We start from the raw sequence: 24,536 nt of genomic DNA, 5'->3' as shown, positions 1-24,536 counted from the left end.
AAAGATTTATTCGTCCTTTGTTGCTCTTGGAAATGCAGTCAATACTATTATAAAGGAGACTGAGAAGTCCCTGGATCTGCTGTCTGCAAGCTGGAGAAACAGAACCTAGGCATAATATTCTTAAACATAGTATCAGTAGGACAGATATTTCATCAAAAAGGCTATGAACGTGGCAGATAATCACATGAGTGTGTGTGTGTGTGTGTGTGTATACATAAAGGTTTGAGAGATTTTTGTCAAAATTCAGATAAGTATGACTGCTCTTGCTGTTAAATTAGAAGATATTATTTAAGTAGACACCAAATTAGGAATGCTTCTTTTACTCCTAAGGATCAGAATTTTTATACCCTATATTTTATTCATTTTTTAAAAAGTTTCTCAAAGTTACAAAACTAAGTTAAAACAGAGCCTTGGTGTACTAAAATAGAGCTCGCAACCAGGGACTTTTGCTTGTTGCTTCCATTCCTAGGATAAATCTGCACTATAATAAATATCTTCAAATGCCAGCATCTCAGCTCAGAATTGTGGCTCCTAAAAGTGTTTAGAAGCATACAGTTAGGATTTCTTCTACTCTTTTTTAAACATGACACCAATAGGACAATCCTTAAAGGAAAACAAATAATATATTGGACTTCATCAATATTTAAAAATGTGTTATTTGAAAGGTACTCTTAAGAAAATGAAAAGATAAGCTACATATTAGGGAAAATATTTCAATTACATATCCAATACAGGTCTTATATTAAATAATTATGAAGAGCTCTCAAAACTTCACATGATGGAGGCAAACCACCCAATTAAAAAATGGCCTACCTATTTGAATAGATGTTTCAACAAAGAGGATATGAATATCGCAGATAATCAGATGAAAATTCAGTCAACATAATTTACTATAAGGAAAATGCAAATTAAAAGCACAATCTGGGGAGGTTTTAGAATAACTGGAACTATCAAATGTTTCTGGTGAGAGTACAGAATGGGACAGCCATGCTGGAAAAAAGTTTGGCCATTTCATATAATCATACATGTATCATGTGACCCAGTGATCTCACAGCCTACAGAAAAGAAAACATATTGAAACAAAGCTTGCACATAAATGCTTATAGTAGCTCTGTTTGTGAAAACTGGAACCGACCCAAATATCTTTCAATAGATAAATGGGTAAACATGCTATTATATATCCATTTGTTGGGATACTGTTCAGCATTAAATAGGAGAGGGCACAAAAGTTGGATGAATCTCAATCATTACACTGAGTAAATGAAGTCAGTCTCAAAAGGCTGCATTCTATATGATTCCTTTTAGATGACATTCTCAAAAAGATTAAATTACAATGATGGAAAACAGATCAGTGGGGAAGGTTGCAACTACTAAAAGCACAAGGGAGTTTTGTGGTGATGGACCAGTTCTGCATCCCGATTTCAGTACTATGATTGCAGGATCCACACGTTAAAATTCATGGGATTCGTTAGATTTCAATAGAATTGTACACCCAAATCAACTCTCTCGCTACTTTAAAATTAACAATAAAATGAAATTTAAAAATTGTGAGTTCTTTCTTTTGATAATCGCTTGCAGAAATGTATGAATCCATTACTCTAGATATTCTAGCTTTAAAATCTGAATCAGTAATGAACAGGGAAAGATTCTTTTGTAGGCATTCTTGTTATGTTCAGACCTTAGTTTTAGAAATGCTACAATGTACAGCTTTATAAAACTCATTAACGAGGTTGCACTCATCAATTTTTCTGTTGATATTTTGAAGTTACTGTCCACAATATCATCTCTCTGTGCAATGCAATTTTTTTTTAAAGGCCTACTAGTCTTGTGCTATCCCGCTTTCAGTTTGGCTCCCAGTGGCCTATGTGGCCAATAGAATATGATGGAAGCAGTGGTGTATTACTTAAACGACTAGGTCATATAGATGTTGCAGCTTCCCCGCCACTTCTAATTTTTGGATCACTTGCTCTGGGAGAAGGCAGATTTCCTGCCATGAGTACACTCAGGTGGTGTCATGGAGGGGAGCCAATTTGCCAGCACCAGCTTGTCATCTATACCATTCACATGTCACCCATGTGAATAAGACACTTAGGAATTGGATTCTCCAACCCCAAGCAAATCATCAAATGACTGTAGCCCAAGCCAACAAGTTGACTGCAACCTCCTGAGAGATCAGGAGCTAGATCTGCCCTAACAATACACCTAATGAGGTTCATGGTACATAAATTGGTAAGAAAGAAGAGAGGAAATAAAGGAAGGCGAATTAATATTGAGAAGATGTTGGTTGCGTCAATAGATTGTAGGTCTTTGTCAGGATGAGGAATTGATGAAGTGGGAGGTGGTGGACAGAGTAAGACTCCTGAAGTGGAGTTTTCAACAGTAGTGAATATATGAGAGCTGACAAGCCAACGGTGTGTTCATAAGAATCTATAACTAACTTGGGGCAGAGAAACAGCTCACTGGAGTCAGGCAGACCAAGAAAGTGAGAGGATGGATTATGGATGTAGTTCAACCAATCACGAATCATTATACCTAAAGTGGGTGTGTGTTTGTTTTTCGGTTTGTTCTTTTGTTTGTGTAATTATTTGTTTCTAAATGACAGTCTTATTCTTACCCAATTAAAAAGACTGAGAGGAATTGAAGATGGTCATTAATAAGAGGAAGGTGAATTTGTGTATGAAGCAAATAAGAACATGGAATGAAAATACAAGTGGAGCAGTAATTTTTCATTGATGTCTGGATTGCAGCTATTTTGAGAAAGGCTTTTATATGCCAAAATAGTCATACGATTTCAGGGGTTCTACTTCAAAACATATCTTCAGAACCCTGGTCAAGACTCCTAAATGAGAGATACAAAAAAATGGGAGTGGGTAATAGCAGGTTGGTGTTATCAAAACAAAAGATGTTGTATTAGTCCGTTTTTGTGTTGCTGTAACAAAATACCTGAGACTGAATAATTTATAAAGAGCAGAGATTTATTTGGCTTACGATTCTGGGACAGCTGCATCCGGTGCAGCCCTCAGGCTGTTTCTATCCACGGTGGAAAGTTGCAGGCAGCTGGAGGGTACAAGAAGCTCACATAGAGAGAGAAGGCAAGAGAGACAAAGGGGAGGTACCAGGGTCTTCTTAAGCAGCCAGCTTTTGTGGGAACTAATAGAGGGAGAACTCACTAACTACCCACCCCCCAGGGCAAGCATTAATCTGTTCATGAGGTATCCGCCTCCCTGACTCATACAGCTCCCAACACTGCCACATTAGGGATCAGATTTCCACATGAGTTCTGGGAGGACAACACATCTAAACTCCATCAGATCTTAATAAGTATATGTGAATGGGCAAGATGTTACACACATTTCATTTTAGAGGATCTGATTACCATAACCAGAGCTACCAAATTTATTGTAAATGGTTTTCAGGAGCCAAAATATAATAATGATAATAATGGTAATGATGGGGCCGGCCCGGTGGCGCAGTGCTGTAGTGCGCCGCTTGGGAAGTGCGGCCGTGCTCCCGCCCGAGGGTTCGGATCCCACATACAGACCGGTTCCCGCTCACTGGCTGAGCGAGGCACGGGAGCAACACCGAGGGTTGTGATCCCGTTGCCGGTCCTGGTCCGGTACGGGGGCGACACTGAGGGTTGTGATCCGTTGCCGGACACGGAAAAAGACAAAAAGGAAAAAAAAAATAATGGTAATGATGAATTAGAAATTATAACAACATATTCAAAGCCACTGTGGAGATAACTGTACTACAATGTTCATTTTGTACTGCCCAACGGAAAAGCAAAGAGATTACTGACAAGCAGGACATGAATCAACTATTTGGGCAAAGTTTTAAACAAGGGATATATTTATAGTACTAACATGACAGATTATGGAGACAGCAGGATTTGGTGATTGGCTACAAAATTAATGGGAAATATTTTTAGCAAATTATAATAGAACATAAATGTTGAAGTTTTCTTTTTAATGTTTAATTAGGTATTCAATTGACAGAAACACAGACTTGGAGAGATACTTCAATATTGATGCCAACAGTGGAGTTATTACAACTGCCAAATCTTTGGATCGAGAGACAAATGCTGTTCATAATATCACAGTCCTTGCAATGGAGAGTCGTAAGTTGTAACATTTAAAATTAAATTAGGGTAGAGGATGGTGAGGATAGAGAACAGGTTGTCATGAGGTTGTAACTTCAACCTGATCTATAATAGTTGCTTATTTGAACTGAATAAAAACTTGAAAAATCCCGATTTTTCAAGCTGTAAAATATATTTGCATTCGCTAGCTTTATTTGTTAATATTTACAAAATTAATGAAAAGAAAGGACTATAAAATAATGGGTCAGAATTACTTTCAGAGGTCTTCTTATTTTCTGATCACAATTCATTTATTGCATTTATGCTGATAGGGAGTTGGTGAAATAGCTTACAATAATTAGTAAATTGATCTCTAACCAAGACATCCAGATTTGAATATTCTGATATGGATATAATTTTAGTCCCTCATAAGAAAACCATCGAAAAAATGTATAATTATAATCATTCATGCATAGTATATATTGTATAATATATATGCATGAATAATACATGTGTTTATAATATCAAAGCATATTCATATAAATATGGGCTCTAGTGTCAAAGAACATTGAAATGCATGGTTTAGTGTTCATTCTTTCAACAACTTTCTTCTGAAGGAGTAAAGAAGGTACACACATGTGTATATCACATGTACATATATGCACACACACCACATATGCACATACATATATATGACATATATGTACATACTGCATACACAAATACATAAATAAATGCATGCATATATACATATATATGTTTGGATCAGATTATCTGTAGCTTTATTTAAAGGATACAGTGTTATGATTCTGGATTTCATTCAAGGCTTGGTCATTTTATTATTAGAATTGTGCTTTAGAAAGGCAAACATTTTTGGCTGATTCTAACTGCTTTCAATATGAGTTTCCTGAGTAAAATGGCAGCAGCATAAAAACCTTGCTATCGGAATAAATAAGACATTTTCTTATTTGTTAGAGAATCCATCTCAAGTAGGAAGAGGTTATGTGGCCGTCACTATTCTTGACATTAATGACAACGCCCCCGAGTTTGCCATGGAATATGAGACCACCGTCTGTGAAAATTCCCAGCCAGGGCAGGTAAGAGTCTTCACCACACCTTGCTCCTAGTGATTTCTTTGAAAATATGCAGCAGCATTTGCCTTTGAAATTTTTCTAGCTTTAAGATTAAATGTGATTTGCTTGTCTCAGCAAAACCAACACTTTGATGTGTAGCATAAACTAATATTAAAGAAACCTTCAAATTCTGGTTTAATTGGGGTGATAAAAATTCCTCAGGAAGAAAAGGTAAACATTGTAAAAGCCCTGTTAAATGGTTAAGGGCTCAGACTCCTTTAAAGAGAAATACAGCATATTAAGCTTGATTGAGCTGTTTCCCACATTGCACAGCAGAGTTTAAGCACCTTGAAGTTCTAAGAGTTCAGTTCAGCTCAATTTGAATTTGGTTTGTTCATTTATATTGTTCACTGTCTTGTGATGTTTACTAGAATGTCTAATCAATTGGCACAGCTTATTTCTGAGGTTCACAAAAGTAAATTCAAACATAATCTTTGAAAACATGATTTGTTTTTCAGAGCACTTTTTTAGATTGGGTTCATAGTAACATCTGATCCTTTCCCCCTGTTGATTTAGAAAGATAGTATTTATTATAAGGTGTAAAATTGCTCTGTCCTGCCTCAGAAAATGGCAGAGCACACCCATATACTTTCATGTTTTACATTCTCTATTTCTAGGTTATCCAGAAAATCAGTGCTATTGATAAAGATGAGCCATCCAATGGACACCAGTTTTACTTCAGCTTAACAACGGATGCAACAAATAACCACAACTTTTCATTGAAAGACAATAAAGGTAAGGTATTGTTATTGTAACTGGTGGAGGCAGTAGGTACGGACTCTCTAAGCAAGTATTCTTTCTCCCTCAGGAATGCTGATTATGGATTTATTTTGTAACAGCAAAGACATTAATTAAAAGGCAATGGGCCCCTCAAGTAATTTTTAACTATGGATTTGCTGTCATGAAAGAGAAGCTGCTATTTAAATCATTTTAGGCCTAAAGCCAAATAGTAGGAAAAGTTAGATCTGTCTCCCCCTTTCTTGTTTCTCTTCTTCTAGACACTTGCTTCCTTACTTGTATACAAAGTTCCTTATTCAAATGACCTAATATTTTGAGGGCCAGCTAAATGCCTTAATAAGGACTATGCTACAGAGATACAGCTCGAGACATCAGGAAAATAATTGAACTTTGTACATTTCAACTTAAATCAACTTTGATTTAATATTTTCAATAATGGCATGTTATTCATTTATTTTTACATAAAAATAAAGTATTTTATGCAAATTATAACATATTATTAATATAAAATTAAAAATGTAAAATAGGAAAGAACAAAAAATCTCCCTCTCACACCAAATTGCATTTCTCTTCTTCAAAGGGAAACACTCTTAGCAGTTTCATAAGTGTCATTATAGAAACATTTTTAAAAATACCTACATATAAATTCTGGTTTGGCTTAATAATATGTATTGATAATTATAAATACTTTTAAAGAAAACTTTAGAACTTTCTATTATCTAGTTTCGAATTTATATATTTGAACAGGTTTTTATCCAAGATACTTATTTTAGTAGAAGGAGAGAATTTGAAACTGATATAAAGGAAGAATAATATTCCCGAACAATATGAAAATGTAATTCTTTCTTTCATTTAAGTTGATTGTGTGAACTGAGTTTCAGAAAAAGAAAAAAAGGAAAAGAAAAAGAAAAAAAAAAGCTAGTCAAATATTGTCTTATCAACGAAGTCTTCCTTTCAGAAGATGAATATTATGAGGATTTTTGCCTGAGGCTATTACCTTTTTTAATGCAGAAAATCCAACTTTGGTCTCAAAAATTCAATCTGAAAATAATATTTTTTCCCGATCCCATTTTCCGCTTAATGAGAACGCTGTCTTGTCTCTTTAGTAATATAAAGGAAAGAGCGTCCTCTATGTGGGTCATCCCAAACTCTCTGACTTAATCATAGTTGGAAAGGATAATTCTTACCACTTAGATTCATCCAAAAATGCAGACAGGGGAGTTTGTGACCTTCACAAGAAAAATGTGAATACATATCACCAGAATGTCATCATCCAATGACACCATGATTGCTATATAGCACATGAACTAAAATGTTTGGATTTACAGCTCATCTATGCTCCCACACAAGTAAAAATTTCCAAAGTGCATCAAGCCCATAGATTCCTAGCCTGTAGTTTGAAGGAAAACATACCAATAGGGAGAAATTCAATTCTTATGTTGTCTTCTGCGTTAGGGAGCAAATAAAGAATATTATGAATTTTGTTATTTCTTTCCTAAACATAGGGGTCCTTCTCACATGCTGGGCACTTTGGTTTGTGCTCCCCAATTCAGAAAGTGTGTGTGTGTGTGTGTGTGATTTTGATGTCAGTCATGTTAGATTAGAAATCAACAACTTTGTGAGACACTTGTATCAAATCATCAATGCATACAACATCTGAGTTGGTGGGGGGCAAAGGCATTGACCTGTGTGTTATTGTTCAAGCATACAGGAACACACTCTAGACAATATCCTTAAACAACTCTGTGCTTAGTTTTTCAGTGAGAACCTTCTCAAATTCATACATGTTAACATAAAAGATTTGTGTACCTAAAGTCTTACCAGATGGAATCTGAAAATCAAAGTTTTATTCCTGTCTCCTTTATAATTGCACGTAATACGTCTTCTGCAGTCTAATGTGAGATTGCTCTTTTGTGCTGATTGAGACAGGACAGATTTCAATTGTTCTTTCATTAGAGTATTATTAATTCTTTCATGCTAACGTTGGTTAAATATCTTTTGACAATTTGTAAGGGAGATACATATAAAAGCACACTGGCTAATACTATGGTTCTGATATTCCTTATTTTTCTTTATATTTTTTAAAAATTATATTTGCTTTAATTGCAGCAATATTAATTGCTACAGATTTTAAGACTTCCATAAGTTCTCAAATCAGTAAATAAAGGCAAGTTATTTGTAAAAATTCAGAATAGCTAAAATCTATTCCTGATACAGAAATCGCAGATCACAGTTATGTTATATGGACTTATTTATCACTAAAATTTCCTATAATTACTTTAATTGTTTAGATAAAATAGAATATTGAATATAAATTAAAACACAAATGACCTATTTTATCACTGACAAAATGTTTATATACACTTGGTTTTGGTAACTATAAATACCTATATACACTATATAAAAACTATGCAATAACTTTTCTTCTGAATATCTATACATGCTTGGTTTAAATAAAGCCGGAGTAGTTTTTTTTATGTTTTTCTATATTGACCTTGGAACTTGTCAAAGAAAGAATGGATTGGAAATATCATCTGTGCTGTTTGATGATGCTGCAAAAATATTTAACCTATTTATTTTTACCATCCTCTCTATAAGGATGTGGCTTGAAATTTAAAGTAAGCAAAAGTGTATACTACATGTAGTTTTCACAATGTTACACTTAATGTATCAAGTGATTCATAAATATTTTCATATTCAGTTTTACTTTTTAACTATTTCTTTGGCTATAACTGAATAGAATAACATAAATATCTTAAAATGTACCTCTATTGAAAGGAACTTAAAGAGAATTGTTGAATAAGAAAGGTCTGTGACTCCATAGCTTTTTCCCTCATTAAGAAATAGAAAAAACAGTGACTTAAAGTTTGGAAAGACTGATTTCATCAGAAATCCTGTGTTACACATCTGCTTTCTTTATCCTAGACAACACAGCCTCAATACTAACCAGGAGAAATGGCTTCCGGAGACAGGAGCAATCTGTTTACTATCTGCCTATTTTCATTGTGGACAGCGGGTCTCCTTCACTTAGCAGCACCAATACCCTCACCATCCGAGTCTGTGACTGTGATGCAGATGGCATAGCCCAGACCTGCAACGCAGAGGCCTATGTCTTACCTGCTGGCCTCAGTACAGGAGCCCTGATAGCAATACTTGCCTGTGTCTTGACATTGCTAGGTAGGTACTGTTTCTAGTGCTTGCTCTATAAGAGCAGTTGTAAAAATAACCATTTATTTTTGGGGGAACATCTGCAAATATTCTACTGAATTTGTTTTGCTGACTGAGTAACACTGTTATCATTGGGCTCACATTCCAGTGGTGTATTTAAAGTGTAACAAGACAAAACAAAACATCAATTTTATTTGCAAACCATCAGTAACGATAAATGGCTTATACTTAAGATTGAGATTTTTTAAAAATTTACCTTATTCTAGCTCTTTGCTTTAGAATACTCCCCAGAGGAGATATGCTAAACTAGAGAGAAAGTTTTCTATATTGCTTTGATATGCTTATTTTAAAAACTATGCCTTTGTATCCTGCCCTTTTTTCAGAAAATGTTCAAGGTAGCACTCTTAAATTATTTGCAAATTTTAAAAGATTATAATTCAACAATGCAAACATTGTAATCTCCTAAGAAGTATTAAAATATTTAATTGTACTTTTCCATGATTACTTTATTATTTGGTTAAATTAGATTTGTAGCTCAAATTAGAATTAAAGTTTTGTAAGAGATTTTGCAGTATCTTTTTAAAAATTGGGAGACATCCAACGGTGGCCATTGGGTAATGGGTTTATTCCAAAGCAACATTTTCCTTCACTGTGTACCTTCCTGTAACAAGGACAACAAGAACTTAATATTGTACCTGAGACTGTGCTATGTGTTTTCTTGGGATTTAATAGAACTAGTAAAACAATTTATGACATATTTTTATAAAAGCAGCACTTACAATGGGAGTCAGCATTGTATAATGTTTAAAAACTAGATTTGTGGAGTTAGGTAAACCTAGCTTTTATTTTTGCTCCAACACACACTAGTTATTCACAAGGGGAATGTTAATTTCTCTATAGATGGCTTCTTACTCTAAAAGGAGAAGGTAATAGAACTAGCCTCATAAGTTGCTGTGAAAATTAAGTGAGATCATTCATGTAATGAACAAAATGCCTATCATATAGTGAGCATCCAGTGAATTTTGTGTTATTGATGAGGCAAAAATTGTCACTCTATTAACCAAGCTAATGCCTAGTTACATACTAATACATTGTAAATGATCTCATAAAAAGAATGTTATTATCTTCAATAACTTCAGCTAACCAAATAAATCTAGAAGGGAATAATTAAACTATTTTTCATGTATGAGGATACTTCAGAAGGTTCATGGAAAAATAGAATTAAAAGATAATACAAATTTTTCCATGAAATTTTTAAAATACTCTTATAACTTTACACAGGTAGTAAAAACATTCAGAAACTCATTAGACATGGCAAGTAATAACCGATTAAGTCTGAATAGAAAATAAAGGACTTTAGTAAATTTTGAAAAAGGTGGAGCCAAAGCAAACAACTTTTTATTGCTCTACTGGGCTCCAAAATATAATAATAATAATGTAAATTGTATGTTTATTATATAGTAGCAGAATAACCTACACACAAAAATTTTTTTAAAAATTCTCTTTATACTTAAAATGGCAATGTCTTTAGCTTGAAAACACAGAGTGAGAAAAAACAAAGGGGATGGGCAGACAGTGTATGGATATCTTTTAAAACTTAATTCAACCAGTTTATCACAAATAACTCAGATTGGACAGTACTTAAATGTGATAAGATAAAACTGTATTCCCCAAATTTTAATTATCATCAATAGTTATTTACTTTTTTTTTTTTGAGGCTGTCTGATGAAGCTTGCTTTACTTTTAGTAAACACTTTTACCTGGGATTTTGGGGGGTTCCTACAATTTAATTTTTTGACGATCCAAATTAGTTAAGAACCGTCAGCTAACTATTACCAAAGATAAATGAAATGGAGTTTTATTAGAAATTTTTCTTGGATATAATATATATATGAGTATGTGTGAATGAATGTGTGTGTATATAAATAAAGGTTTTTAAAAGATTTTTGCCAAAATTTAGATAACTATGACTTCTCTTGCTTTTAAATCTGAACATATTGCCCAAGTAGACACCGAATTAGGAATGCCTCTTCTACTTCTAAAAATCAGGATTTATGCCCTATATTTTATTCATTTTTTAAATGTTTCTGCAAGTCTATAAAAATATAAGTCAAAACAGAGCCTTATTGTACTGAAATGCATTTTGAAACCAGGAGCTTCTGCTTGCACCCTCCATTTCCTCGTGAGTCTGCACTTAATCAGTATCTTTAAATGCTACATCTCAGCTCAGAATTGCGGTCTCTCTGTCTTATTTTCTAAGTCTTTAGAAGCATATAGTCAGGAATTTGTATACTCTTTTGGTTCTGCCTCCACTATTACTGACTCTGGATTTTCACAGAATAGATGCTGCAGCCAAAGATATTGTGTATTCACAGGGGGTGTGGATGAGGTACACAGCTTGGTGTGGAACTTGACTTCTATTGCACAAATGACACAGTCTTTACAACACTTCGAAAAGCGGTATAAATCTTGTTTGTAGACATTAGGTATCAGAATTTGTAACTAAAACCTTTTCAGACTTCTGAACAAATATTCCTAGAAAAAGGCAAGCTAAGGAGGTGGGAATGGGGAGAAGAAATTGAGAATCAATTTCAATTAAGGATGACACTAAAGAAGCAATTGGGCTTTGGACTCTTACAGAAAGCATACTTTACTACGTGTTAAGTTTGTGTTCCAGTGATGTGACAGATTAAAGATACTTGCAATAAGACAGAAAAAGAATGTTAACGCTGGAAGGCATCCCCAAAATAGATTGTAGCCCAAACTTCTGCATTGTACAGCATGGTAAATTGAGGTACACTTAAGTTCAAGGATTTGCAGGAGATCATATATTACTGGCCAAGATGAGGTAAGATTTTAGGTCTCATTATTTTCAGTTATTGTTTTTGGGTTACACCACAAAGGAAATACACCTTGAAAATATAAAATATTTGTTACTCAAATATAATCCTTTCTTAGGATTTGAAATTCATGTTTTCTTAGGTTAGATTTGTCTGTTTTCACCTCTATCTGAATTCCTCTAACTTTATGGATGAACTTTTTTCTGATTTCTCTCTCATTCTTAGTCTTGCTCTCATCTCTCTAATTTATTTGTACCTGAATTCTCTAAATGAAAGAGATAATTCAAAATTAGAACATGGTGTTTCCTTTCTTTACACTGAGTACAACTTGAATGGGAGACATTATTGCCATATTTAAAAGTTATGATAAAGTAATCAATAAAGGTACCTTAATTATTTTTCATGCAGTAAAATTTCATTACTATATGGCGAGATGCTCCAGTATTCTAAAGCTTGAATACAAATTGTGTTCCATGATTAACACCAACACCGATTTTAAACATTACTCATTTTAAACATAGTTAAATTCATGTTCGTTGACATATACAGTCATTTTTCCACAAAGCTAAAAGTACTTACTTTAAAGAAAAAAATTCTATAAAGAACTGATACTTATTTCAGTATATTTTTATAAAATAGAATTTCAGCTGTTTTGCTTTCAAATATGGTTTCAATATTAAATATTACACATGTATTTAGAGAATATTGTGGCTAGATTCTTTCTGTTTCTCTGCACAAAGAAGCTTTTTCCTACGCACAAAAGCTGCCACTGAATTCACTATATTAAGTTTTGTTTTTTCCTTACTTGGACCCTGAAGTTCAAGTAATTGAAGTCCTGTAGCATTCCTTCAAGCTCTATTCTTCAGACACATTTGGGATTACTTAGACTGGTCCAGCTTCATAAACTCAGATTTAATAAGGTGTTTGTAGAAACTCACTGTTCACTGCATGGAATTCAAGCTCTTCTAGTGATGTCTAGGGTGTCCAACTTGACACTTAGCTGTCATGTTTCTTGCCATTTTTCTTCCCTGACCTACCAAGTACTAACCTACTATGTTTGGCACTGTTACTGTGGATCCTCATGAATTTGTTCAACAAAAAAAAAACTTTCCTGGTTTTGTAAGTGATAGTAAATATTACTGAGGTAAAATATATTAAATCACTGAGAAAAAAATGGTAGCACTATGCAAAAAATTTATCCCCATTATAATCTATAACTACAGAACACAATCTACATAACAGTAGTCCTAGAGATAATAACAGGCAGACTACGGTTGGCTAAGTTATGGTAGCAGATGTGTTCCTCTTTCAAGCAAGCATGGGCATACTCAAAAATGAATTACATTTCATAAGCTCATACTATATGCTATACATTAGCCTAAGTGCTTTAATTTAATTCTCAAAACAGATTTCCTAGGCAAGTTTTTTTTTTATTATATCCACTTTATATATGAGAAAACTACAGCTTAAAGGAAATATGCACAAAGTTATAGGGTAAATGAGTGTCAGAGTCAAGACAGAAACACAGGAATAGCTGCCACTAGAATGCTCTTTATAAGGTATTTTTCCATATGTGTTTTCCAATATGAAAGACTCCTCTGTCTCTAAGAAATACCTATAGGTCTGTGGGTATCTCAGTGAAGGCTCTGCCAAATTAGAGGCAGCAGAATCCTGGATCTGTTTCACATGACAGCTTTATCATTTCTTTGGTTAATTCTGTGTCCAATTCATCCTCCAATTACTTCTAAACCTGAGAGAATCATTTAGAATTTTGCATGTTATATTTCAGTACAACCAACATATCATGCACAAATTGTGTTTGTGCATAAAATATTCTTTGTACTTAGGATAGATTTTTTTTTCCTTGTCTTAACTGAGACTCAAATAAAATCATTCTTACTCTCACATTTTAAAGGAGAAGAACTTTGTGATAAGTTTCCCCTGTTTTGGGAAAAGAAAACATCTATTTCAATGGTAATTAAACATTTCTATCTGGAGAAATGCGAAGAATTTTCTCCTTTGTGCACATGATTTTCAAATCTCTGGATAGATAGTGGGTCTGTCTGTATTCCTTACTCTATTGGATAGCTGAAACTAGAAAATTTCAATAGAAATATCAAATCCTGAACAGTTTTCCTTTGCTCCTGCCTCTTTTCCTGACTTAGTCTTTACTTATATATTTGTCTGAGTGGAATCAGTCAGCTTTCGTCTTCTCTCTGTTCCATCCCACATAGTCAGTCAGTCCCCAGATATTGTTCATTTTACTTTGTTGCTTCTTAATCCATGTGTTTCTCTCCCTTGATGTTGCACCTGATTTTGTCCAGAGTCCAACTTGTTCCTCCTGAATTATGGTAATCGTCCATTCTCTATCAGATCTAATTCATCAGTACTTCAGACAGAGTAAACTTTTAAAAAGCAAATGGGATTGTAACACACTCCAGCTGGAAAATAATGTTTCCATGACTCCCCATTGTCTACAGACTAAAATCGCAGACACTCTATAACCGGATTGTTCTTGCCCAGTTCATCCTTATTTCTCTCTACTTACATGTTGGACTTTACCAAATTGCATTATTTGCTTTTCTTAGAGTCATCCTACTTTGTCTTACTTTTTCTAATTTGTCATGCTGCTTCTGCCTGGAATAGTTCTCCTCAGAATCCACAAGTGGCTCATTCCTCTTTGTATTTAAGACTCACTTCCTTGGCTTCTGAGGCCAGGTTGGGTTCTGTTCTAAAGGGCCCCATAACCTTGTATGTAACAGTCTTAGAGCATCCATCATGGGTGATTTGTCTGCTTCATTAGTCCGTCTCCTTGTCTGCCTCCTCCAGTAAACTCTTGCTTTTGGAAGCAAAGACTAGCATTATTTTATCACTATATATGTAATGCCTCATAAAGTGTGTCTCTGACATATACAAGACATGCCATACATGCATGCTGAATGAACCATCAATAATTTGAACTTATTCATTAGCAGAAAGGAACATTTGATCTTATTTTTGCCATTATCCATGGAGTACCTCCATCGGACACTGATTTTCCCATTTCCTAAGATTCTACATTTTCCTGATTTGTTTTTTAGATTCAGCCTATCTCTTCAACTTTTCAGGAAAACATATGACATAGGCGAAAAATTTTAAAATTATACTTAGGTTAATAGCCATGAAACTATAAAAGGCTCAAGAAAAAAAAATCAGAAAATATGACTAAAGAGAGAAAATATTACAGTAGAGATTTTAAGGATACTTTATTTATTATTGATTTAAAATTTAGGTAAAAGTATTATAGTGGATATCTAGTTTATCTCACTTACTCACGTTAATTATATCAATTGCAAATCTTTATCCTTTGTAAAAATAAGTGGTAGAATAGGTTCCTAAGTAGAAGCTAAAATTCTGGCCTTTTGTTACTGGGGATCTGTATGTACAAGGGTACTTCAAAAAGTTCATGGAAAAATAGAAATTAAAAGATAGTAAGAATATTTCCATGAATTTTTTGAAGACCTTTCTTATTTCTGATTCCACAGAACATAGATCCAGAAAAAATGACCAGTTGATTTTTCCTGATCCTTCAGATCTTTGCTTAGATGTCACTGCTGATGACATCCTTTTCTTATCACAACCAGACTGTGCTGGTATTCCTGTATTTTTTTTTTTTTTATAATTCACCTTTTAAAACACAAATTATTTTATTTCTTTGCTTGAAACATTTCAGAAGCATCGAATGTACTAACATAAAATCCAAATGTTTTTCATGCTCCACAAAGCAAGGCATGTTCCACCACCTGCTCACCTCTCTAAGGTATCAGGTTGTCTGATCCTTCACTCACCCAGTAGGAAGAGCCACACAGACTTTCTTTCCATTATTTTCAAACTTGTTATCCTTTTCCTGAAACATTCTCTTTTCATTCCTTTGCCTGTCAGGCTTAAATTATTTTTTATGCCCCAGCTTCAGTGTTATCTCCTCAGTAGAAATGTCCTCACCACCGTGATTAAATAAGGCCCCATCCCACCCGTTCTTCATCATAACACCTGTGTATTTCCTATGTAGTAGTCACCACAATTTATAAGTATGTATGTTTGTTTGCTTTGCTCAAACAGAAAAGCACCATGAGAATAATGATTTAATATCTTTCTCTTTCTCTCATTTTTTTTAAACCAGTATGTTCTTAGGGATTTCCAAGCGCACACACAAAATATGTTTGAAAGAATCTGTGAATGTTATTTATCACATTCTACTGTAAATTTCACAACCTGTGTTGCATATTTTAATCCCCTCAGTAATAGGCCCAGTCTCTCTCTTATTTATTATTCTACTATCTGATAGACTAGATAGAAAAATTAACTAAGTTACTAGGATGTCATCATAATCACATGTAAGTGTATAGGTGTTACACTTCCCTCTGTGTAACTGAGATAGTAAAAAAGAGAAAGAATCACTCAAGGTAACATGAACGAGGACTGGAGGGACTGCCACCCATCAGGGGAGCAGCAGCCCTGATCCAAAATCAGCCTTTCTTTTTATTGACAAGACAAGGATGGTTCACAAGAAAAATAAGTTGATTCAATCATCAAAGAAGGACATAAAAACAGACAGTGTTACAGAAGGGAATTATAGCTAAGTATAGCTTTAAGCAACTAAAAGTAGTAATAGCAGTAAAATTAACAATGTGACATTCCAGAATGCAATTTGTAAAAAGCTAGGTCAATCCACTAACAAACAGCTTGCCCTTAGTAAACATTTTCTTTTTCACATAATTCTTACAGTGATTTTCTTTAGCATATTTAAACAGCATTCAAGCAGTTCCTTAACATATCTTAAGAACAATCAGTAGGTTAAATAGTCAATAGTCATTTAAGCTAGAATCAAACTAGCAACCTAAAACAGTAAAACTACACAATCCCATCCCTAAACAGTGATTAGAATTGATTAGATGGCTTTTGCCAGACTTATCTGTGGACTGTTGTCCCCTACTCAAGAGCCTTTTCACTCATTCATGCATTACCTAAAAATCCTATACTAAGATCAAAGGAGAATCAAGATTTCTAACCCACTACATATGGGGAAGTTTACCTTCTGTGCACCAGTTATGTGACTCAAACTTTAGAAAAAACCAAAAAGTAGAAACTAAATTTTATAAGACTTTATTGTAGAATTTTCACAATATATGATGTGTTGTTGGGTAGAAATGTCAGGAAACTGTTTCTACTTCTGCTTTTGATGATTGTGCAGAACTCTTGAGGATGGGGACAGTGAAAAGGGTTTGAAATTGACCCTGAAAAGAGTAAGGATAGGATGTTTCTTCATCATGGTTGTTTCTAATCTGAAACAACAAAATTCAATTTCAATTCAAGATTAAAAGAAAATTAGTAAAACTTAATTAGGTACTAACAGAGAAAATGTGACAGATTTTTAGTAAGTCTTATGCCAATTAACAGGATCAAAGAAGAATAAAGAATTAAAAAAACAGGAAGTCATTGAAAGACTAAGTTCTACTTGCACATTGATGTGGATAATTATTTATAATAAATTATTGGACTTGTATACAGATTGTGCTAGCAGACTTTTCACTTAGATTAGGTTATTTTTTCAAGTAAAAGTGTTAATCGCAGTGTTAATAGCAATTTAACTATTCAGTATATCATTTGGCAATAAGAATTTAAAGGAGAACACATTAAGACTGTATGTGATTAAGATTTTCCTAGTATTTCTGTATCTTTTGCTTAGATCAGCAATCCAAAATACATTTATATGAGCCACCAGTGTAAACCATATGGGTAATTTTTAATTTTCAAGTAGCTTTATTAGCAAAAGTAAAAAGAAACAAGTGAAATAAATGCTAATATTACATTTTAAACACAGTATACCCAAACTATTATCATTTTAACATACAATCAATAAAATTATTAATATAACAATATTCTACTTTTTAAAAAATCAAGTCTTGTGTATTTTTTTTCTTAGAGCACATCTCAACTCAGAATAGCCACTTTTCAAGTGCTTGGTGGCTAGTGGCTTCTGACAGGGAAAATTTAGACAACTTTTTTATGGCTAATAAGAAATTATGATTGTTTATAGAGACCACAGAGATGATAGTGTTTTTGGTGAAGGCTGACTCATCCTTCAAGTCAAAGTTCAAATGTCATTCCTTATGTGAGACTCTCTCTGAGCATCTTGGCCAGAAATAATCACTCTTCCATACATATTTTCTTAGCATATTTTATGTTGTTGTCTAATTTAATGCACTATATAACAGTTAAGTGATTTTTTTCTTATAAATGTTGAACTTATTGGAAAAAGCTATCTGCATATCTCTAGTCACAGAGCCTTCCCTGTATTTTATTAATTTATTTGACAAATGTTTATTAAGTGTGTAGTCACTACCACGTGCTGTTCTTTGTGCTTAGGATAAATCTGTAGAATAAAATCTCTGACCTTATTGTGCTTACAGTTTTAGTAAATCAGTGCTCATTAAAAAATAATGCTGAATTAAATAAAATTCAGGCTTTAAACCTGTGGTAGTAATCACTAAACAAGAAAGTGATATTTAGCAGTTATAAAGTCTTGCAATTTGGGCCGGCCCAGTGGCGCACTGCTACAGTGCGCCGCTTGGGAAGCGCGGCGGCGCTCCCGCCGAGGGTTCGGATCCCACATACAGACCGGCCGCTCACTGGCTGAGTGAGATGCGGGGGCAACACCGAGGGTTGCGATCCCATTGCCGGTCCTGGTCCGCTACGGGCGCGACACTGAGGGTTGCGATCCATTGCCGGTCACGAAAAAAGACAAAAAGGGAAAAAAATAAATAAATAAAATAAAGTCTTGCAATTTGATTTCCAAAAAATATATACGGAGTTTTAGGATGGAAAGAACTGGTGTGATGGTAGTTCACATGACTGAGTCGTTTTAAAGAATGCCAGACTCAATATTTGAAATTTGTTAAAAAGAATAATTAAATGCATTAGTGGAAGTAGTTCTTCTATAATATAAGTACCGTTATTTTGCAGTGGTACCATTTTGTGGGGAGCAGACCACATCTGCAGAATTCTGCCTAGTTCTGGGTGCCAAAACCAGATGTTGAGAATTCTGACATTTGCAAGCATAGAAAATTCAGAGCAGGGGATTCAGGATGACAGTGAGGTGTTTAACTCAAGAATAGCTGAGACTACACTACATGTTCCTGTAAGGCAAATCTGGATAACTTTTAAAGTGTCTGCCATATTTAAGAAGGTATGATATTTGATGATAGAAGAAATTAATTGGAAAAAAGGGCCTCTTAATTGTGGAGACTAGGAAGAGATCGGTTAGGACCATAGGACTGAAGTGTTTTCAAGGTGATCCAACAAAAATAATGTTCCAGTTTGAATGTGTAGATATGTATTTGTCAAGGACAACTGTAGAGTTGAGAATAAGGGGATCCACTTTATAGTATGGTGTATGTTTTACATTTCCATATTTTTCTCCATCTTCCTTTCCTTTTATTTTTCTGATTTATGAGGGAACGATACTATTCCGGTCTGCATGCTTCTTTGCACTTACACATGTCTGTATCTTCCTACAGTGAATTGCATTACAATCTATAATGTATTTATCTGTGCATATATAGCTTACAACGTTTGAACTGCTTGCTAGTAGGGTCCCTTTCTTGTTATGATTTTGCCAGTATCTAGCACTATTTCCTACACCCTAGGATACTCAGACAATGTTGAATTGAATGTTATAAGACAATTCTAAAACCAGAAATGTAGGTCAGCATTGAGCTTTTACTGCTGTAATAGCATTCAAACTTCTTTTCTCACATCTACTCTCCCCCTCTTTTTATCCTTAGTCCAGTCAGAATAATTAAAAAAAAAAAAATCTAATCTAATCATACCATGTAGTCCTTAAGACACATTTGTTCTTGGGCCTAGGGGTTCTGAGTTGTGCCTGCATCTCCAACCTTCTCTCCCTCCTCTTTCCTTGTCTCCCAGCCATGTGGGCTCAAACCTCTGCTCACTGTGTTCCCTGTGCCAAGAAGGTTCTTCTGTGTCACATCTCCAACCCTCCCAGCCTCAGCCTGCAGTTATCCTCACTTAAGTTTTCCTTGTCTCCATTAATATATATCTTGATAAGATAACGTTTCCCTCTTTTGGAATAATTACCACAGTTTTACTTTTAAATATATTTATTTTTATTATTTGATTAATATGTGTCTATTCCATTTAATCATAATGTCTGTGAGGAAATATATCTGCTTCTATAAGCAGCCTTATATCATCATATTGAGTGCATATAATAAATGTTTAACATATTTTTTGTTAAATGGATATATAAATTCATGAACAAGCACCATAGAAGTGTCACATGACTAGACTTCAACTAGACCTAAATCTTTTCTTCTGTCCCCATTCAGCAGTATAGTCCGTATGACAAACAGGGCAAATGATAAAACCTCTTAAAATATATAATTTTGTACTTACTCAGGCATAAAATATTCTTCTTAATACAGGAATTATCTCCATAGTCCCTGAAGAGCAGTTAATACTTGTTCTGTGTAAAGGTTAAAAATTATTTTTTATAAGTGCTCAAGTTGCTAGAAATTAATAATCTCCCATGTCATTGAAACGTTAAATCATCTAACCTTCCAAAACGCTTCACATTTTCTTTAACTTCAAACAAGATTGGGAAATGGTACGAACATTGTAAGGTATTAGTGTTCTTGTTGTGTATCCTACCTGTGGACGGATATACCCATGGGCACGCTAGGTTTCACATTTACTGAAGACTTGAGCATCAAAAGGCAAGTTTGTCAGTAACATTAAATACATTTACAATAGAATATACATATATGTATGACAAAATTCTCTGTAATTATATGAAGGAAAGGACTGAGAATTTTGAAATGTTTTGCCTACTTAGACATTGAATTAAATTAAAAGAGCTTTAATTATTCCATAACGCTTCCTCTCTTCACACCGTCCCTCACCCTTATGCTCATCATTCCTTACACCTGCTCTCAGTTGAACATTTCTCCCCTTCAGTTTTGCTATTCACTGTGTGTAAGAGGTTTCTCGCCGTAACCCGCCTGCCCCTGAGTACCCATCACTACTCTCTTGTTTCTCAATTGCCTTCTATGAAGACACTACCTTGTAGTGTTACAGAAAGTGCAGAGGCTTTGAAGGCAGCCTGGGATGGAGTAGGCCTCACCCCTTGTTACTGCATTTAAGTGCAGTGACCATACACATCTTTCTGCATGTCTCACATGCAGAAGACAGCTGTCCAATGGGAGAATACCTACCCCAGAGGACAGTCGTGAAGGCCACATGATGTGTCCTGTGTGCAGACCCTCTCTCACTTTTCGCCTTACCACCTTTTCTGTCTTCCATTTAATGATTGGTACACATGCCCACCTATATATTTGGTACATCTTCTACTTTGTATGTTACCTAATCTTGCTCTTTTTTTTTTCTTTGGTTAAAAGAAAACACAATATGTTCAAGTGCTGTGCTCATGGAATCTCTAATTAACATTCTTCTTAGGCCAGAAGATAAAAACAAAAAAACAAACAAAAAACACTCTATAATGCACCTATAAGTGCCTGAAATTATACTAACTCCTCGTACATTATTTCCAAATTTCTTTATCTCATTAATCCACCCGGTGAACACTGAGGTTGGCTGTTATTATCATATATAGCTAGGATCAGTTAAAGTTACTTGCCCAAAAATCACACAGCTAATATGGGAACAGACTGAACTTCTATCCAAGGCCTTCACACCAGAGCAGAAAGTCCTTCTGTTGTAGATTTCTGGCATGAATCTTGAAAACCACGGGATTTGAAGTTGTAAAAATGCTGATTCTCAGGAAGGGATGATCCACTTTTCAAGGAAGGAAGGTGGGTACCAGACTACTTATGGGAACAGAAAGATAGGCAAACAACAGCTTTTGAACTATATATCTGGCATTTTGAAGAAGCCAGTTGAGAGCATTCAATGCAGTTATAGCGAATAGGTATATATGTGACTTTGTGACATGCGAAGATAGCTAGAAAGGCTCAGAAATGTATCTCAGTTTCTAACTGTCGGCTGTCTATAAAATATAAAGCTTACGGAGTGAACAATAGGCCAGGGTCAAATAGGAAAAGAAAGGAAAGTGTAACAAAAAACAATTATTTTCACAACTATATCTTAAGATCTTCAGTAAGAATTTCTTCATTACTCACATTCCTGTTAATGATAGAAAAGCAGATAGCAGATGCATATTTAGAAAAGTGTATAATTTTTTATCAAAGATAGAAATTTATTTTATTTTAAATTAAATAAGTATTTAGACTTTTGGTTTTTGAAAATAGACTAAGGTGGAGGATAGAGTACGTCTCACCCCCAGTTACTGCAGTTAATTACACTGAATTGCATCGATGTCCTTCTTGGTTTTATATTTCTATTTTTAAGTGTATTCTTAATGCCAAAGTAAAATCTTTACAAATTATTTTGAATATAAATATTCCAAAGTCCTTTTAAAAAATATGGTGGAAGTTACATACCCCAAACAGTAATCCACTTAGTGTATATTTTGGACCTTTTAGACCTTCTAAATAAACTTAAGCCAATACAATAAAAATTGTTAAAATGTATTATTTGTAAATAGAACATTAAAAATAATTCATTAATTTATATATGTTTGAATTCCAAAATTCAAGAACAGCCTCTCTACTTTATTTAACTTAATTCAGGGAGCCATGAGGTCTAATATATTCCCAGCTCCAGGTGCTTCAGTCACTCAGAAGCCAGAGCAGTCCCCTTCTCGTTAGTGTATTCTTATTGAAAACACACATAATGTATTCAGTTTGTTTAAGCCTAAAGAATAGCCAGTGTAGTCGTTCTCCTTTGCTTTCCAGTGCAGCCACACGCTTCATGATTTCAATATTGGTTTTGATATAGGAAGAAAAATTTCTGACTTTAAACAGGTGATTTATTTCTTAAATCTATCCTAGGCGGATGCTGAAAATCGCACAACCTGTATTCTGTCTTTAGGTATAATGCATGAAGACCAAGTTCAGTATTTCATACATGAAAGTAGGACTCAATTTATTATAGAGAAGCTTTTAATCTTTGTAAACGGCCTGACGTGCTGAATTTTATTTAACAGCTGAGTTTCACAGACAAGGACTCAGCATTTCTTCAAAGAACCTGACCAAATGCTGTAATCCATTTCCTTCTGAAATCGCAGTTGTTAAATTAGACACAAACGTTTATGAATGTCACTTTGTCTTTCCAGCAATTAAGGAGTTCAAAAAAATCCCTTTGTGTTTCATGGCTTTGAAATTAGTATATGAATTCCGAACTGGCCCTTCAATTTGTTCTGTCAAATACTTTGGAAGTTACGTTAAAGAGAAAGACATCAATTTTAAACAGGTGTGGAAAAGAGTTTCTTGATGTATAAAAGTGTTCTATTTCAATGCTATTTTAGTGATTTTAACACATCTACTGCTGTGAATTCCCATGTAAGCAGGCAGCCAATTTATTTCCCTTTAAAGGTGAGGCAATCTGAGTCGACATCATAGGCCTAATTGCACCATGGTGAGGGTCAGTTGGTGAGTTTGCTGAAACTTTCCCTTTGCTGTCTCTGTTTCAGTGTTGATCCTCCTTATCATCACTATGCGAAGACGGAAAAAAGAGCCCCTCATTTTTGATGAAGAGAGAGATATCAGAGAAAACATCGTTAGATATGATGACGAGGGTGGGGGAGAGGAGGACACAGAAGCTTTTGACATGGCTGCGCTGAGAAACCTCAATGTCATCCGAGACACCAAGACCCGGAGGGATGTGACTCCAGAAATTCAGTTCTTGAGTCGACCGACTTTTAAAAGCATCCCAGACAATGTCATTTTTAGGGAATTTATTTGGGAAAGACTAAAAGAAGCTGATGTGGATCCTGGTGCACCCCCTTACGATTCTTTGCAGACGTATGCATTTGAAGGAAATGGCTCCGTGGCAGAATCTCTCAGCTCTTTAGATTCCATCAGCTCAAACTCTGATCAGAACTATGACTACCTAAGTGACTGGGGGCCTCGTTTTAAACGACTTGCAGACATGTATGGAACTGGCCAAGAGAGTTTGTACTCATAGCCTTGGAACCTTAATATGAAATGTACTGAAGGGAAAAAAGAACAGCAAAAAACACCACATACAGAAAACAAAAACTCCACTTGCTAGAGAAAAATGGTTGTAAATATTTCTCCATTTTTATCTATTTAGGTTTCTGCCTTGATGAAGCTTATCTTCATTAGACTTAGCCAAGGGACTGCACTGACCACAGACTCTGAGCATTTGAAGGTTTTTTGATAAAAAGAAATGCTCTATTTAGGTTTCTGCCTTGATGAAGCTTATCTTCATTAGACTTATCCAAGGGACTGCACTGACCACAGACTCTGAGCATTTGAAGGTTTTTTGATAAAAAGAAATGCTCAGTGGTTTGTGAATAGATAGCAACTCTCATATACCTGCAAAGGCACCTAACCTCTATGAGTAAGTAGTGCCCTGTGTTGTCAAGGATGTGAGCCAAGGATCCCCTGCACATACCTTCACGGTATTGTCAATGGGAGA

The 24,536-nt window shown here is 34.7% G+C and overlaps 1 protein-coding gene across 1 annotated transcript; it reads left to right on the top strand.

Annotated features, from left to right (window-relative positions):
* Positions 1–3,980: 3,980 nt before the first annotated feature.
* Positions 3,981–24,276, top strand: LOC103592003 (cadherin-7-like; the record flags this gene model as incomplete). Its single annotated transcript, XM_008574588.1, has 5 exons — positions 3,981–4,117; positions 5,054–5,175; positions 5,829–5,946; positions 8,875–9,126; positions 23,566–24,276. Coding segments are annotated over 5 exons (1,123 nt in total), but the record flags the coding sequence as incomplete, so codon positions are not given.
* Between the last annotated feature and the right edge of the window lie 260 nt (positions 24,277–24,536).

Source organism: Galeopterus variegatus, unplaced genomic scaffold, assembly GCF_000696425.1.
Source record: "Galeopterus variegatus unplaced genomic scaffold, G_variegatus-3.0.2 Scaffold1068, whole genome shotgun sequence".
NCBI classification, from domain to species: domain Eukaryota; kingdom Metazoa; phylum Chordata; class Mammalia; order Dermoptera; family Cynocephalidae; genus Galeopterus; species Galeopterus variegatus.
The sequence above is the reverse complement of the archived record's forward strand: the minus strand, read 5'-3'. Positions and strand labels throughout refer to the sequence as shown.